General features: G+C 33.7%; 1 protein-coding gene across 22 annotated transcripts in view; it reads left to right on the forward strand.

Annotated features, from left to right (window-relative positions):
- Positions 1–14,988, forward strand: part of PPFIA2 (PTPRF interacting protein alpha 2) — a 495,144-nt gene that overhangs the window by 405,517 nt on the left and 74,639 nt on the right. For all 22 annotated transcript variants that reach the window (XM_064376927.1, XM_012442054.3, XM_064376925.1 and 19 more), the window contains 4 exons: positions 904–1,141; positions 4,383–4,412; positions 6,465–6,595; positions 8,660–8,814. In XM_064376927.1, coding sequence (XP_064232997.1) covers positions 904–1,141; positions 4,383–4,412; positions 6,465–6,595; positions 8,660–8,814 — 554 coding nt within the window. The remainder of the gene's footprint in view (positions 1–903; positions 1,142–4,382; positions 4,413–6,464; positions 6,596–8,659; positions 8,815–14,988) is intronic.

The following is a 14,988-nucleotide window of genomic DNA, read 5'->3' on the forward strand; positions in this document are numbered from 1 at the left end:
TTCACGACCTTATCAAACTATACTGGTACACAGTTTCATTATAACAAGATACAAAATGTATATAGATTCAATTTAAGATTCAAATAGGATTTTTACAAAACCTAGGTAATGCTCTTTATTATTTGTGCCTTTGTAATAAATAATTTATAAATATTCTTGAAGCTACTTCTCAATTTAAAGAAAAAGGATAATAGCTGCCTCAAAAGCATTTACACTAATTAGTTTTGTTTTCAAGTTACTTTTTCATTGTTTATATATTCATCATCTATCTAACTATATTTTCACATTATTAAGTTTTCTGGTACTTATTTAAAGGAGGCTTGGCTAAGTGTTAATATTAAGAAAAGACTCAGGTTTTATTTGGCTACATGATATTATGAATGACCACTTATTAAGGATAATATCATTTGAACTTTTTCATTAGGTAGGAGGTAAGGTTTAATGACTTTGAATCTTATGAGGCACATTTACATGTAATTATAATCTTTCACTTTTTCTAAGCTATTGCTAGTGCTTTCCCATCTCAAGGCTGAACTTCTAACGTCTCTTTTATTGGTTCCTGAGTTAAATGTAAGATTAGGCTTAATGGTAGAAATTAACTAGGTTCAAGATTTTTAAAGAGTTTTAGCAGGTGGTAGTATACAAAGAGGGTGAAACTGAAAGTGGTCAGGAAAAATATATCATTTGAAAACAATTTTCTAAATTGCAGCCAGGAAGTCCCTGGAATTTACCAAAACTTACACTGCTTAGAGAAAAAAATATGAAAAAGTTAGATTTGATGTAAAATGTTCAAGAGTAGTTTCTATTGATTTATTATGTGAATTCCAATGATCATTACAGCAGCAAATAATGGATCCATATTAAATTATATATAATGGATCAAAATTAAATTGTATCTTTCAGACTAATTCAGGAAGAAAAAGAATCTACAGAGTTGCGTGCTGAAGAAATTGAGAATAGAGTGGCTAGTGTGAGCCTGGAAGGCCTGAATTTGGCGAGGGTCCACCCAGGTACCTCCATCACTGCCTCCGTTACAGCTTCATCACTGGCCAGTTCATCTCCCCCAAGTGGACACTCAACGCCAAAGCTCACCCCTCGAAGCCCTGCCAGGGAAATGGATCGGATGGGAGTCATGACACTGGTATGGTGTTGTGTCCAGAGAAACTTTGCCTCCTGTTAGGATGAATGATGCTTTAGCTAAAACTTAACTGGGTGTTTGTTCTAGTCTAAGTACTTTCTGTGTATTTTATTGTTTATTTCTTTTCTTATTCACAACAACCCTATGTGATCAGTACATTTATGAATCCCATTATGAAATGATAACTCACACAGGTATTGTTACTTTCTTAGGGTCAAATAATAAGCCAGTGGTATAGCAGAGATCTAAATAGCACATTAAAAATTTCAATGGCTGGCTGGGCACAGTGGCTCACAGCTATAATCCTAGGGCTTTTGGACACTGAGGCAGGAGGATTACCTAGAGGCAAGGATTTCAAGACTAGCCTAAGAAACATAGCAAGATCTCATCTCTAAAAAAGAAAAAAATTAACTGGGTGTGGTGGCCTATACATGTAGTCCCTGCTACTTAGGATACTGAGACAGCAGGATCCCTTGAGCCTAGGAATTTGAAACTGCAGTAAGGTATCACAGCAACACTGCACTCCAGCCTGGGAAACAGAGTGAGATTCCTTCTTAAAAATAATAATAATAATAAACAAATAAAATGGTTTTAAAATTGAATGACTTAAACCATTAAGTACATTTTTACTGATGGCATACTGAGGAAATAACTTTTGACTCTGTATTTATGTTTAACATAACAAGTAATAAAACTAAGTCTTATAATTGCTTCAATACACCAAGATAGAGTTTTATAACTTTTCAATATATAATTTTCTTGCAATATTTGTATTGTTAAGAGCCATCAAAAACAACAGCAACTAATTCCTGATTTTGTTTCAGACTTTATATTCACTTTTCACATATATATATTAATTCCTTCTTTCATCTTTATATTTGGGATTAGAAGTTGGAAGCCTAAATTAGGAAGTTCCCTGAATGCAACTGAGAAGAAAATCAAATTGCCCCATTCTAAAAAATATATATTTTTATATAAGAATATACCTATATATAATATATGTATTTTATTATAAAATATATTTATTTACATATAATGTATATATAATAAATCCTCTGGAAAATATGATAGTGATGATTACTGAATGCCATGATGCTAGTTATTTAATTGTCATGACAAAACTGGAGGTAGTAGGGCATTATTTCAATAAAGAGTGGAGGTTTTGAGAGTACAAATGGAGTGCCCATATTCAACACGGCTAATAAGTGGAGCTGGATTTTTCCTCAGATTTGCACAATTTAAAAGCATGTACTATCCTATCTTTTTTTCTGTTATTACCTAGAAATATAGTATGTTGAAATGACAGCAGTTATGAACATTAAAACATTCTGAACTGTTTGTGGGATAAAATTATGATTTTGTAATAAATATGCATTGGTATACTTAAAATTATGAGACTTCCAAGCCATAAAGCTTATGTAAAAGACAAAAAAATTTTTAAATAAGGAAACAGTTACCTCTTTAAGCTGCTGAGTCCCCATTTTCTGCTCATTTCCAAAATTTCCTGCTAAAAGTATTTTTTAAATAGAATAGAAAATGGCTGACCAGAACAATGCCCAACTCATCAGAACTGATTCCACTTGGATACAGCACAAACTTTTAGACAATGTATTGAGATATACTAACCAGACATACTGAACTACATTGTGATCTGCTTATTTTAGAAATTTAGGAATGATTCATCTGGTTTTATTAACTAAAAGGGTTATTGTCTCTGACTTAATTTCTGCATATATAAGATATGCTGCATAGTATTAATGAGCAACTTAGTACCAAAGCTACAGTAAGAATCCTGGACCACAGAATACAATTTAGTCAGCATTCAAGGCAAGAATACTGTGTTTGTTTTTGTACTGCTTTTATTTCTTACATATATACAACATAGTTTTACCTTTCTATTTTTATAAACATTAGCATCATAACTCTTGGTAGTGCTATTGTTTTCATGGCAATAAAATAATATATTTATAATCCTTTAGATGTGATTGTGATTGTGTGTATGTGTGTGTGTGTCTGTGAGAGAGAGAGAGACAGAGAGAGAGTGTGCTTTCATGAATTTTTTTGAACAGTCATAAATAAATCACTGGAATATAAATATTACATTATAATTAGAGTACTGAAAAAATATTTAGGGCATTTTTGGAAGAGTAAAGAAATATTTAAAGTGTTTTAATATATAAGTCAGAGAAGCAAGAAATAAAATCCAGGTCCTTAGCACCTAATATAATTCTGTCACCAATTTTATTATTTTTATAGTGAAACATGGGTAGATTTTATTAAACCTGAAGAAAATATTGTAGGAAAAATAATTTTGTTGGATATAATTTATGTTTGATGTTCAGAAGATTAGAATTTTTAGGGACAGAAAATTAGACATTGAAAATATATTGCATTATTTGTATTATTTAACAACTTATAAACATTGTGGTATTTTTATCTTGATAATAAAGCATAGTCATATTTACTTTTACCTCACAACAAATCCATAAGCAAAAAACAACATGCTAGCAATATCTAGTTAGACTATTGAATGGGATAAAATCAACACATTTCCCAACAACAAAAATGCAAAACATAATGGAGTAGTTTCACAAAAATTGTTTTGCTTATGTAAGAAAAATGAACAAAGGTATTACATGAATAAGGTTCACTTGAATCATAAAAAAAGAACTATTTTTAAAAGTTCTATAAAAGATCATTGACAAGAAAGAAACAGCCCCAGAGCTTTTGGCATTTGTGGGATGGAGGAGGACTTTAGGATGCCAGGAATTTTGCGATCCCTCAAGAACAGCACATCTGCCCAAAAGGAGGCCCAAAGCTTTGCATAGATGGGGCAAAAACAAGAATTTATAAACTCCTTGTATATGCATTGGATCTTCATTCCCAGCTTGGAAAGATGCAGTCACATTTATTTCTAGCTAGCTCACTCTTCTAGCTAGACTCAGTCACTGTAACTCATTCCACAGTTTCTCTTCCCCAGGGTCCATGCCTTGTATCCAATGCCTGTACACATGGCCCCATTATGGAAATGCCCCTGACTTACATTACCTGAGAAATTCCCTTTCTAAATTTAACTACCAGGAGGAGTGCTTCTATGCTAATTAAAATACATTTATTTAGAAAATAATAGAATGAAGAAAATAATGATAGTCAAGTTGTAGACACTATTTAAAATTGTAACATGGTCAAATGGTAATTCTTAATTAATTCTGTTTTATGTTATTTTTATTACTGCCAATCACAGCCAAGTGATCTAAGGAAACATCGGAGAAAGGTACTGTAAATAACTTTTATATCATTACAGGTTGAATATTGTTTTATTCTATGAAAGCTTTAAGATAATATTCTCTAGTTGAATGTTAATAAAGCATTAAAAGGTTGAGAATATTTAAATATTATTGAATTGTTTAAATTTGATTATAATAGACCATACTTCCAAAATAAAATTGTTTTTGCTTTCTGGGACAATAGTTAGATTACAAGAAAAATAATATCCTGTTTTCCATTAAATATTTAAACCAACGATGGTACAATTTGATATTTTGATATAAATATTTATATTTATTAATATATAGTACAAATGTTTTAATATTTAGTATATATCATAAATAATGCTGATTGTTTTCAAATATTTTATTATTTCGATAGGGTGAGGACAACAGATCAGGAGACAACTGTCAAAAAATAGATAGTTTGTTATTCGTGGTTCCAAAGAGGAGGGAGCACTCTGTGCCTCAGGACAGCACCAGGGTCAATTAGGAGGTAGAAGGGGGCATAGGCAGAAGGCTTTTTGAGGTCTCTTTTCGGAAAGGCATGACAAGGCAGGGTAAGCAGGTTTAGGATGGATAGCTTGAATAATTTTGATTGGCCCCAGGGTGTAGGCACTGCCTCTAGTTGTCTCAGCCTGGCCCTCAGGTGATTAGGGCAGAGAAATATTGCCTCTTAAGAGTAAAAGCCAGGCCGGGCGCGGTGGCTCAAGCCTGTAATCCCAGCACTTTGGGAGGCCGAGGCGGGTGGATCACGAGGTCAAGAGATCGAGACCATCCTGGTCAACATGGTGAAACCCCGTCTCTACTAATACAAAAAATTAGCTGGGCATGGTGGCGCGTGCCTGTAATCCCAGCTACTCAGGAGGCTGAGGCAGGAGAATTGCCTGAACCCAGGAGGCGGAGGTTGCGGTGAGCCGAGATCGCGCCATTGCACTCCAGCCTGGGTAACGAGCGAAACTCCGTCTCAAAAAAAAAAAAAAAAAAGAGTAAAAGCCAGATGGAGAAGATGGTTTAGAGTATGGGCTGTGAATTGGTTGGTTTGCATATGAAAGGTGTACTTATAGGTGAGTGGTGTGCTATTTCCAGGGCAAAATTTATAGTGTCCTGAGTTGTTCTGGATTCTGAATTAAATTATTCTTTAAGGAATTCCCTCCCATCTCATCTTCTTTTGGTTTTCTGTATGTCTTTGCCAGTTTTCCCATCGTGGTAGTAAAATGAAACAATTTGAAAAGATTATGATCTTACCTTTTATTATTCTCACTTTAAAAAGAGGTTTTTTTCTTTACAAACCACAACTCATATTTTAAACACCCCGTAATAAATTTTATTAGGCTGACTGATTTAAAACACTATCTGACAAATTTATATTTTATCAAATTCTCATTTCAAAAATCCCTACTTAAAAGATGTCTTATTTTGATAACCTGAGTATGTATAATGCTATATTTTAGTGAATTGTTCAAATATGTGTTCAATACCTTTCGGTAAAGAGTTTATATTCTGATATTATAAAAATATAGATCAAATCAATAAACACTGTAGATCAATATTCAGCAACTAGTTGATCTATGGCTGGGGTGTCTAATCTTTTAGCTTTCCTGGGCTACATTAGAAGAAGAAAAATTGTCTTGGACCACACATAAAATACTTTAACACTAATGATAGCTAATGAGCTTTTTTTAAAAAAGGTCCATGCATAAATTGTTTTAAGAAAGTTTATGAATTTGTGTTGGGTGGCATTCAAAACTGTCTAAGGCTATATGTGCCCAGCAGGCTGTAGGTTGGAAATGCTTGATCTATGGTGTTTATTACTCAAACATTTTTGTGTAGTGGGTCTGTGACTTTCTTTTTATTTTAATGTGTCCACTTTTAAATAGCTATGAAAGTCAAGCTCTTTAATGGAAATTTGCATATGTAAGACTTATATGCCCCAAGTTTTGTTGTTTTATTTTGTATTAAAATTACTCAATAGCCTTGCTTTCATGATTCTCCATTTGTATCATTTTCAGTTGAAATTGAGAAAGGGATTATTTGAACGTATTTTTTTGTGTGTCTAGATTGCAGTTGTGGAAGAAGATGGTCGAGAGGACAAAGCAACAATTAAATGTGAAACTTCTCCTCCTCCCACCCCTAGAGCCATCAGAATGACTCATACTCTCCCTTCTTCCTACCACAATGATGCTCGAAGGTAAGATTCTGCAGGCACACTACCCGTTGAATGTTATCCTTCCAAAAATACTCCCCTTCCTTCAGTATTGTCAAATAGACTGCTTATCAATTTACATTAAAAATTTGATTTGAACCAGAAAGTTCCCCAGCTTCGCTTTCCCAGTATTACTTGTAAAATAACCAAATATCAATTTTGATATCAAATTTGTAATTTTAAAATTAACTGTATCTTTGTCATCTTGTTATTAGACAATATAGATAAAAATAGATCTTCTATTTTTAGTGGATATTTCCTATTAAAATTAGATCAGGCTAGAGGAAGGACTTACTAAAAATATTAATAAAAAACTAAGGAGGCTGGGCGCGGTGGCTCACGCCTGTAATCCCAGCACATTGGGAGTCCGAGGCGGGTGGATCAGGAGGTCAAGAGATCGAGACCATCCTGGTCAACATGGTGAAACCCCGTCTCTACTAAAAATACAAAAAATTAGATGGGCACGGTGGCGCGTGCCTGTAATCCCAGCTACTCAGGAGGCTGAGGCAGGAGAATTGCCTGAACCCAGGAGGCGGAGGTTGCGGTGAGCCGAGATAGCGCCATTGCACTCCAGCCTGGGTAACAAGAGCGAAACTCCGTCTCAAAAAAAAAAAAAAAAAAAAAAAAAACTAAGGAGACTCTAGGACAAGATAATAAATTTGGATTGTAGTATAAGGGTAATGAAAGTCTAAAAAGTTCATAATTGTGCCTTTAGCAGACAGGTATTTGTACCCTGCAGGTACTGCTGCTGCCAGTAATAATAATTCCTCAGTCAGAAAATTGTTAGAAAAGAAGAAAAAAATCCTTGGCTAAAATATTAAAGAAAAAGATAAGTCTAGATGGAGAAATATGTCATTTGTCATCACAACTCTTCATACTGCCTTATCCACATGCATAAAGCTTTACAAACAGATCTCTATAATCATTGATGATATAAATATACCTAAGCATGCAGTTTACATCTGAAATGTATCTTCTCCTATTGTTTTATCAATTGCAGCATCTCTAGACACATAATTGATATAACTAAATATAATGACTTAAGAATTATGCTTTAATAACTACTCTGTATTCTAGATAATATGTTTTAAAATAAATGTTTTAAAAATTAGAGCTTTCTGTGCTGGCAGTCATTTCTTTTTTCCAATTATTTTTTATTACTAATGTGTACATATCAGTTACTTCAGCTTCAAAATATTACTTCTTTCACTCTCTGAGAAAAGAGTAAAGTATATTTCAACATATAAAAAGCTCTTGCTTTGAAGGTTAGGGAATGTGAGTTCAAATTAGTTGGCTTGAATAAGTAAAAGCAAGTAATTTGTCATGGTGTTATAAAATTAACAACTATAGGAACTAATAGCAATGTCTATTGATCCCCTCCTATTAATACGGTGTCAAATAGATTGACCAGACCTTGAACCTTAATCAACTGCTTGAAAAGCATTTCAGCTTATCATGTATTTGAAATAGTATTTGAGCACACTAATTAGTAAAACATATACAGTGATCACAAGGGTACATGGTTTGTTGCTTCCAGATTGCACCCAGATTATTTTAAATTAACTGAATTTAGCTCCAAAACTGAGAGAGGGAAAGATGGCTAGAGGAAAATCAAGTAAAGCTGTAGATTAGAAGAACAGGTTCAACTTCACAATTAGTTATATTTCAATTCCTTGCTGTAGGTCTTTATGTTTAAGATTAGAAAAACTCAGAGAAATAAATAGATAATGGATCAAGTACTAGATAATAGAAGACCATTTAACATGCAGTTAAAAAATCATCCTATATTCACTGATTAGTTGGAGATTATACAAAAAAAGTAAAGAAAAAAGCCATTTGGAGCAAAAATAAATTTCTCTTGTGGAAATTTGGAGGTTCACTTTAATTACACTTTAATATTGTAAAAGCAAACGTGGTAAGATATGGAAAAAATGATATTCCAAGTCTACTTCTTCCTCCTTTTGTTTATTTATAAAGGAAACAACTGGTGTATACCTTGTGGATGTTGCATGAAAATGAGCAGTTTTTTTCCTCTTTTGTGTTTTGCAGTAGTTTATCTGTCTCTCTTGAGCCAGAAAGCCTTGGGCTAGGCAGTGCCAATAGCAGTCAAGACTCTCTTCACAAAGCCCCCAAGAAGAAAGGAATCAAGTCTTCAATAGGACGTTTGTTTGGTAAAAAAGAAAAAGCTCGACTTGGGCAGCTCCGTAAGTATGCATGCATTAAGACTTTCCAGTGCCACTCATTTCAGTCACTTCAGAGTGTCCATCTAGCTTTCATTTCATTTCATTGCTCTTCTTTTTATTTCTTCTCTTTTCTACCTGACAAAATTTATATTTTGATCAGCTTTTTATGTCCAGTTTAGCTGAATAATGCTTACAGTTAAAGAGTATTGTAAAACTTTCAGTCCTTTTATTCCTCTGTTTATAACAATAGCTAGAATTTTCTTAATGCTAACTCTTGTGACAGGTAGTCACCTACAAAGTAAATGGTATTGCTATAAACCTTATTTTGTTAATGAGTAAAGAATGTCTTAGTAATTCTCATAACTATGATATTCATTGTAGTGCCAGTGTTTCAAAATCAGCTTAAATCCATTGTGTATATTGTTACTTAGAGCATGAATGTGTATAAAAGCTTAGCTATGTAGATTTAAAAGGTTTTCTGTTGGAAAAAATTGAAAAGCCTACAAAAAATTAAAAAGAATTTATTTTAAATTTAGAATAAACTTTTATAATATGTGTGACATAAAATGTAAAGAACAGGATTTCTTTGTTTAAAATTATCATGGCTTCCCCCTAATAAACTCTGGTTTGTAGTTGAGGAGTGGGTGGGGGGAAAATAATAGGGCAATAGATATTGTGTTATAATTAGTTATCGTCAGTGACTAATAGAATAAAAATATAGATCAATACATTTGAAATGACCCTACTTAAATATATATTTAGAAATAAACAGATATACATACATGATACATACTTACATAATTGTCTGAAGAATATGTGAGATTTCTGAAATGATTATATATACATATATACTTGGCTTTTGGGGGGATGTCTTTCTATATATTAATTTTTACAGTTACATTATTGGGAAAGAATTAAACTCCTGCCTGCAGTGGTAAGTGCTGAATGGAATGATCCAAATTTCTTAGTACTTCCTTTGGTTTTTTAAACAGAGGAGTACTTATTTGCAAGGAATACCCAACACCCTGACTTAGTTTACTGCCTTACCACCAAAAGAATTTCTGATTATAATATGCATGTTTGCAGATTTATGACTGCAGTACCCAAAAATGCCTTTCCTGATTTCCACAGTGTGAAACCCACATAAAGCATCAGAAGCTACAGGAAACTGATGTGCAGCCAGTGTGTGATTATATGTTCTCCAGCAAAGAAACTAAATCTTTTTGGATTCCTCTTTCTCAGGAGGGGAATTCTTTAGGCTATACATAATATGATTGCATCAGGAAAAAAGAGAGACAGATTATTTTGTATTTAAAATATACATGCCAGACATTATTTTTAAATTTTTAAAATCTTATTTGAAAACTAGTGGTTGTCTTCTGAAATGATCTGTAATATTAAACATATTACAGTGTCAGTCACCATAGTATTGGTGGTTAATTACTTTTAAGTATTAATTTTGCTAACATCATAATTATATTTATTTATATTTCAACATATATATTTACCTTAGTTGCTATAATTTACACATTTAAATGTATTTAATTGTCTTTATCACTTAAAATTTTCTATTTTTATTTTATATTTAACTTTTGATAAGAAATTGCTAAATCATTAGACATTTGCCAACGATATACTGTCAAAATCAAGGTATGCAAGATATAAGTTAAAGTCTAAAAAAATATAGAACCTTCGAGAAACTTAGCCTTTATTACTCATTTTCATTGACTGTGCGTTCAGGTCAGAGCAGCTAATAATGAACTCAATTATGATTACATTCTTATCAACCCCACCAAAGTCAGAAACTAGCAATAGTTAATTGGGGTCACATTTTAGACCTCAGAAAATTTCTGAACTTTGAACAATATTGCTTTAGTTCATAGAACAGCAGAGGTAGAGGGTAAACAAAGCCAGAAACAGCAGCATGTTAAGGACTGAAATATAGGTGAGAAAGACAAGAGCAAAATGCTACACCTATGAAGCTAGGTAGAAGCTACATAAATGGTGAATCAAAGCTCCCAGAAAAAAACAACAACAAAGTCTTTATTGAAAATAAGGCTTGAAGAAATAAAAATAAAATGCAGGTATAAACAGGTTTCAAAAAACCATATTTGTACCAAAGGAAATGATACATGGGCCCACTGATACTTTGGTTAAAGGCTATGAATTTTAGGTGTGCTTTGATTCCAGAATAGGTATCCAAGTTGGATGGAAAGACCATGCAAATTTTTCAAACCCAGGCACTACATCCGAGTGCTACTTATTCATGCATCTGAGGACCCTAGGGAATCATCTCTAGTGATTATAATTTTAATGTCTTGATCTGGAAAATTGTAAAACACAGGAGCATTACTAATGTTCTTTCTTCTACCAGTGAAAATGGAAATAGAAAATAGAATATATGGCAGGGGAAGTATTACGGTAAAGAGATAGTGATGTCCACATACCAAACTTGAAATTCTGAACCATGTGCTAAGATTTATAACTCTTAAAAGGTTTAACTCAAAAGAGCAGAGACACATGACTTCACTTGAAAGTAAATATGGTGTGGAAAAGGAAAGCTATAAATAAAACTGAAAATGTTTCACTAGTTCTGTCAACAATGATGAGCAGCAAAGGAGATGTTCATAGTAATTCACAAAGGAAAATATCGGCGAAGATATATTATTTACTTTAATAATTTGAAAAGCTAGGGTAATATCACAAACTTCAGATAGGATGGATCAGTCAATGTGATTGTATGGATAACCCCTACCCATGAAGAATCAAACTCAATATGTACATTGTTTGTTCTTACTAATGTGTTACTAGCATAGATGGTATTAAATAAGGAAACCCCAAAACTCAAAGGAAATAATGTATTGAAAAGCAACTGAATAAACCTAACAGAAACTAAGCAAAATTATTTTATTTCAAAAATCTCTTATGACATCCTTTCCAAATGGCTGGTTTACTCAAATTACAAAAGTAGCATAGAAAAGCTGTGGTACTAATGGGAGATTTCATGTTTTTATACATTTACAGTTTACAGTTTTTGTTCATATTATTATTACCTATAATGGAGAAGCAAGATTTGCAAACTAAAATGTCTATCAGTGTATGGACAGGTTATATAATAAAAAGGAGTGCTGTAGACTGAAATGAATCAGTGAGCATTTGTTTTTCCATGTAAAGCATTCAAATTCAATTTTTAAGTGCTATGCAGGAAAAATAAAGCATATATATGAACCAAGTTTACCTGAAGGCCACAAATGAATTTAGGGAAAGTCACCTAACAGAGGAAGCATTTCTTTAGCTTACCTGGGGATCTGGTTTTAGAGTCATGCTATCTCTTTCTTTGTATTTTTGTTAATTGTCTTTTTTTTTTTTTTTTTTTTTTTGATACGGAGCCTTGCTCAGCCACCCAGGCTAGAGTGCAGTGGTGTTATCTCGGCTCACTGCAACCTCCACCTCCTGAGTTCAAGTGATTCTCCTGCCTCAGTCTCCCGAGTAGCTGGGATTACAGGCACCTGCCACCATACCTGGCTAATTTTTGTATTTTTAGTAGAGACAGAATTTCACCATGTTGTCCTGGCTGGTCTCTAACTCCTGATCTCAGGTGATCTGCCCTCCTCGGCCTCCCAAAATGCTAGGATTACAGATATGCACCACCGTGCCTGGTTGTTGTTCATTGTCTTTCTATGTCACAAATCCCAGAATGAAAAACTGCATAAATAGGTTTGGTTTATATCCCCATGACAACAGGGCCAATATGTACTTTTGCTGACTTCTTGGAACATAGATTCGGGATGTAATCGCATCCTGCTAAGACTTAACAGCACAATGACTGTGATCTCTCCCCACCCCTCAATTTCTGCATCCATATGCAGTGCATCTCTGATATTTCCATTATTGTTCAAAGATGCTCATGTCTAATCTACACTTTTAAAAGTTATTACTTGATCTTACCATCATCTCCAAATACTGACTTGTCTTTCTCCTACATTTAATGTCCAAACTAAGTTGTTCACAACTACTTTTTTCCTTCATCTGTCAATCACTTTACAATCTAGAAACTCTAGATATAGGTACAGTCTTAACTAACATGGAAGAGTAGTTAGGACACCAAAGGCTATGTACTGTCAGAGAAATTCCAGAGGATGATAACACACAATTATATTTATGAAGCTGTGTACTTAAGGAAGGAGCAGTGTGTCTGAAATGGGAATTTTCTGCCTAAAACAGATATGAAAAGATTTGATACTAATGTAGGAAAACGAGAATATGAGAAAAATAGACAGAAGCAAGTGGCATTGACATGTAAAAGCAGTGGCAGGAATACCATCCATCAAAACAAACTGACAGTTGGAAAAATCACCAAGACCAAACTGAGAATTATAAAGTCTGTGTTGTTATTTTTGTTTAGTCATGTTTAAATTTAAAGAAAATGAATGAAATAAAGGTTTACCTGATATGAATAGAATATACAAATAAGTGGAACTATTCAAAAACTCTCATTTTTGTTTCTGCCTGTTTACTGGAAGAGAAAGAGTTCAACCAGAAAACAGGCATTACCAAGAGGGCATTTATGCCCCAGGGAGTTGAGGAAATTTTTTTTGTGTGGTTGGGGGAGAAAGGACATAGACAATCCAAAATAATTTATGTAGTCCTACTTTCAGTGAATAGACATATATTGAACCACTCTTAAGTGCAGAGTACCAATTATGGACTTTAGGAACATGAAGTTGGCATTTAGTTGGCATCAAGGAATTTTTGTAGTAAGGATAGTACATAAACAGATACTAACTTTATACTTAGAACAGAAACTTCACTGTGTTTCAGGCCCAGAAAAGTTTTATCTGCTACATTGTCTGTCCTGTCAGAACTAGAAACAGTGGTTATGAACCCTAAGATCTGTGATCATGCATAAATACTTGTAGTCCTAACTAGCTTGACTTTTAATTTTATCTGAAGGCATTAATCTATTGTGAAACAAAGTAAATTAAGCTATGTTAAAAATAGCGAAGTCAGACTAATTTTCTTTCTTTGGCAAATTTACTTAGTAACAGATAAGGAAATGTGGTGAGCAAGCCATCACTCATGATATCCCTATGGACAAGATGTTAAAATGAGGCCTGAGTGATGGAACGGTTAGGTGGGATTTATAACTGGTTAAATAATCCTTGCTCAGTAGTGCTGATGAGTTGAGAAATATCACCTTGGATCAAGGTTTTTAGTGGCATGATTAGGACTCACTCTGTTCTTGATCAGCAGATCCAAAATCACCTGGACATGAATGTTTCAACAGCTCAGTATCTGATTGATGGATTACTGATAATGGGAGGAATCACAAGTGAAAAGATTAGTATTACCCCTAAATGCTATCCCCTGCCCCCAAAAAAGAATGCATGTAAGGGGGATCTAAATTCTCCTACTCTAAAAGTATAGCTCTTGGAAGTAAGTTTTTAAAGAAAATTTAAAAATTTCATGTGACTCTAAAGTCAATATTTATTAATAAATTTAGGCCACATTAATAAACATAAGAATTGATATGAAAGTTTTTTTTACTCTACTCTGCCATGGTAAAATCAGAGCAAGCAATGGTATCCATCCTGGTTACTGTATTTATACAGGCACATCGTCACCTTGGAGGAAGGTTGGAGGGGACAATTAGGCAGATGTGGAGGATTGGAACCACATTCAGACACAAAAGTAGAGGGTGTGTTTATTCTCCTTGCTGACCTACCTAAGTAGCTGCTCACAAAAGTGTGAAGAGCTGTTATGTAGAAGAGCTATTGGCCTTTCCATTGTTAAGTGAGGATACAAAACTAGAACCGAAGTATTAAAGTTGTACAAAATTATTCTTCTTCTCAATATAAGAAAAAACACTGGGATGTCAGAATTCTATACAAAGTGGGCTGGCTTAAGAGGTAGTGAGTTATTTGTCACTTGGAAATTGTCAAGCAAAAGCTAGACAAATACTAGGAAGAGCTCTTGTGGAGAGGATCCAAGCATTGGAAAGGTGATTGGACTGGATGATCTTTAAGATCTACTTCAACCCTAGGAATCCTGAATCTATGAATCTCTAATATTAAAGTCTTTCCTCCAGCAACTCTTCTTTCTACCATTCATGTACCTTGAAATATTTACAATGAAAATACATTTCTACTTTTAAGATTACAATTCTAGAAGATATGTAAGGATTATGTAGTGGTC

This window comes from Aotus nancymaae, unplaced genomic scaffold (genome assembly GCF_030222135.1).
Source record: "Aotus nancymaae isolate 86718 unplaced genomic scaffold, 86718_ANA_hifiasm-v0.15.2.pri h1tg000016l, whole genome shotgun sequence".
In the NCBI taxonomy this organism is placed as follows: domain Eukaryota; kingdom Metazoa; phylum Chordata; class Mammalia; order Primates; family Aotidae; genus Aotus; species Aotus nancymaae.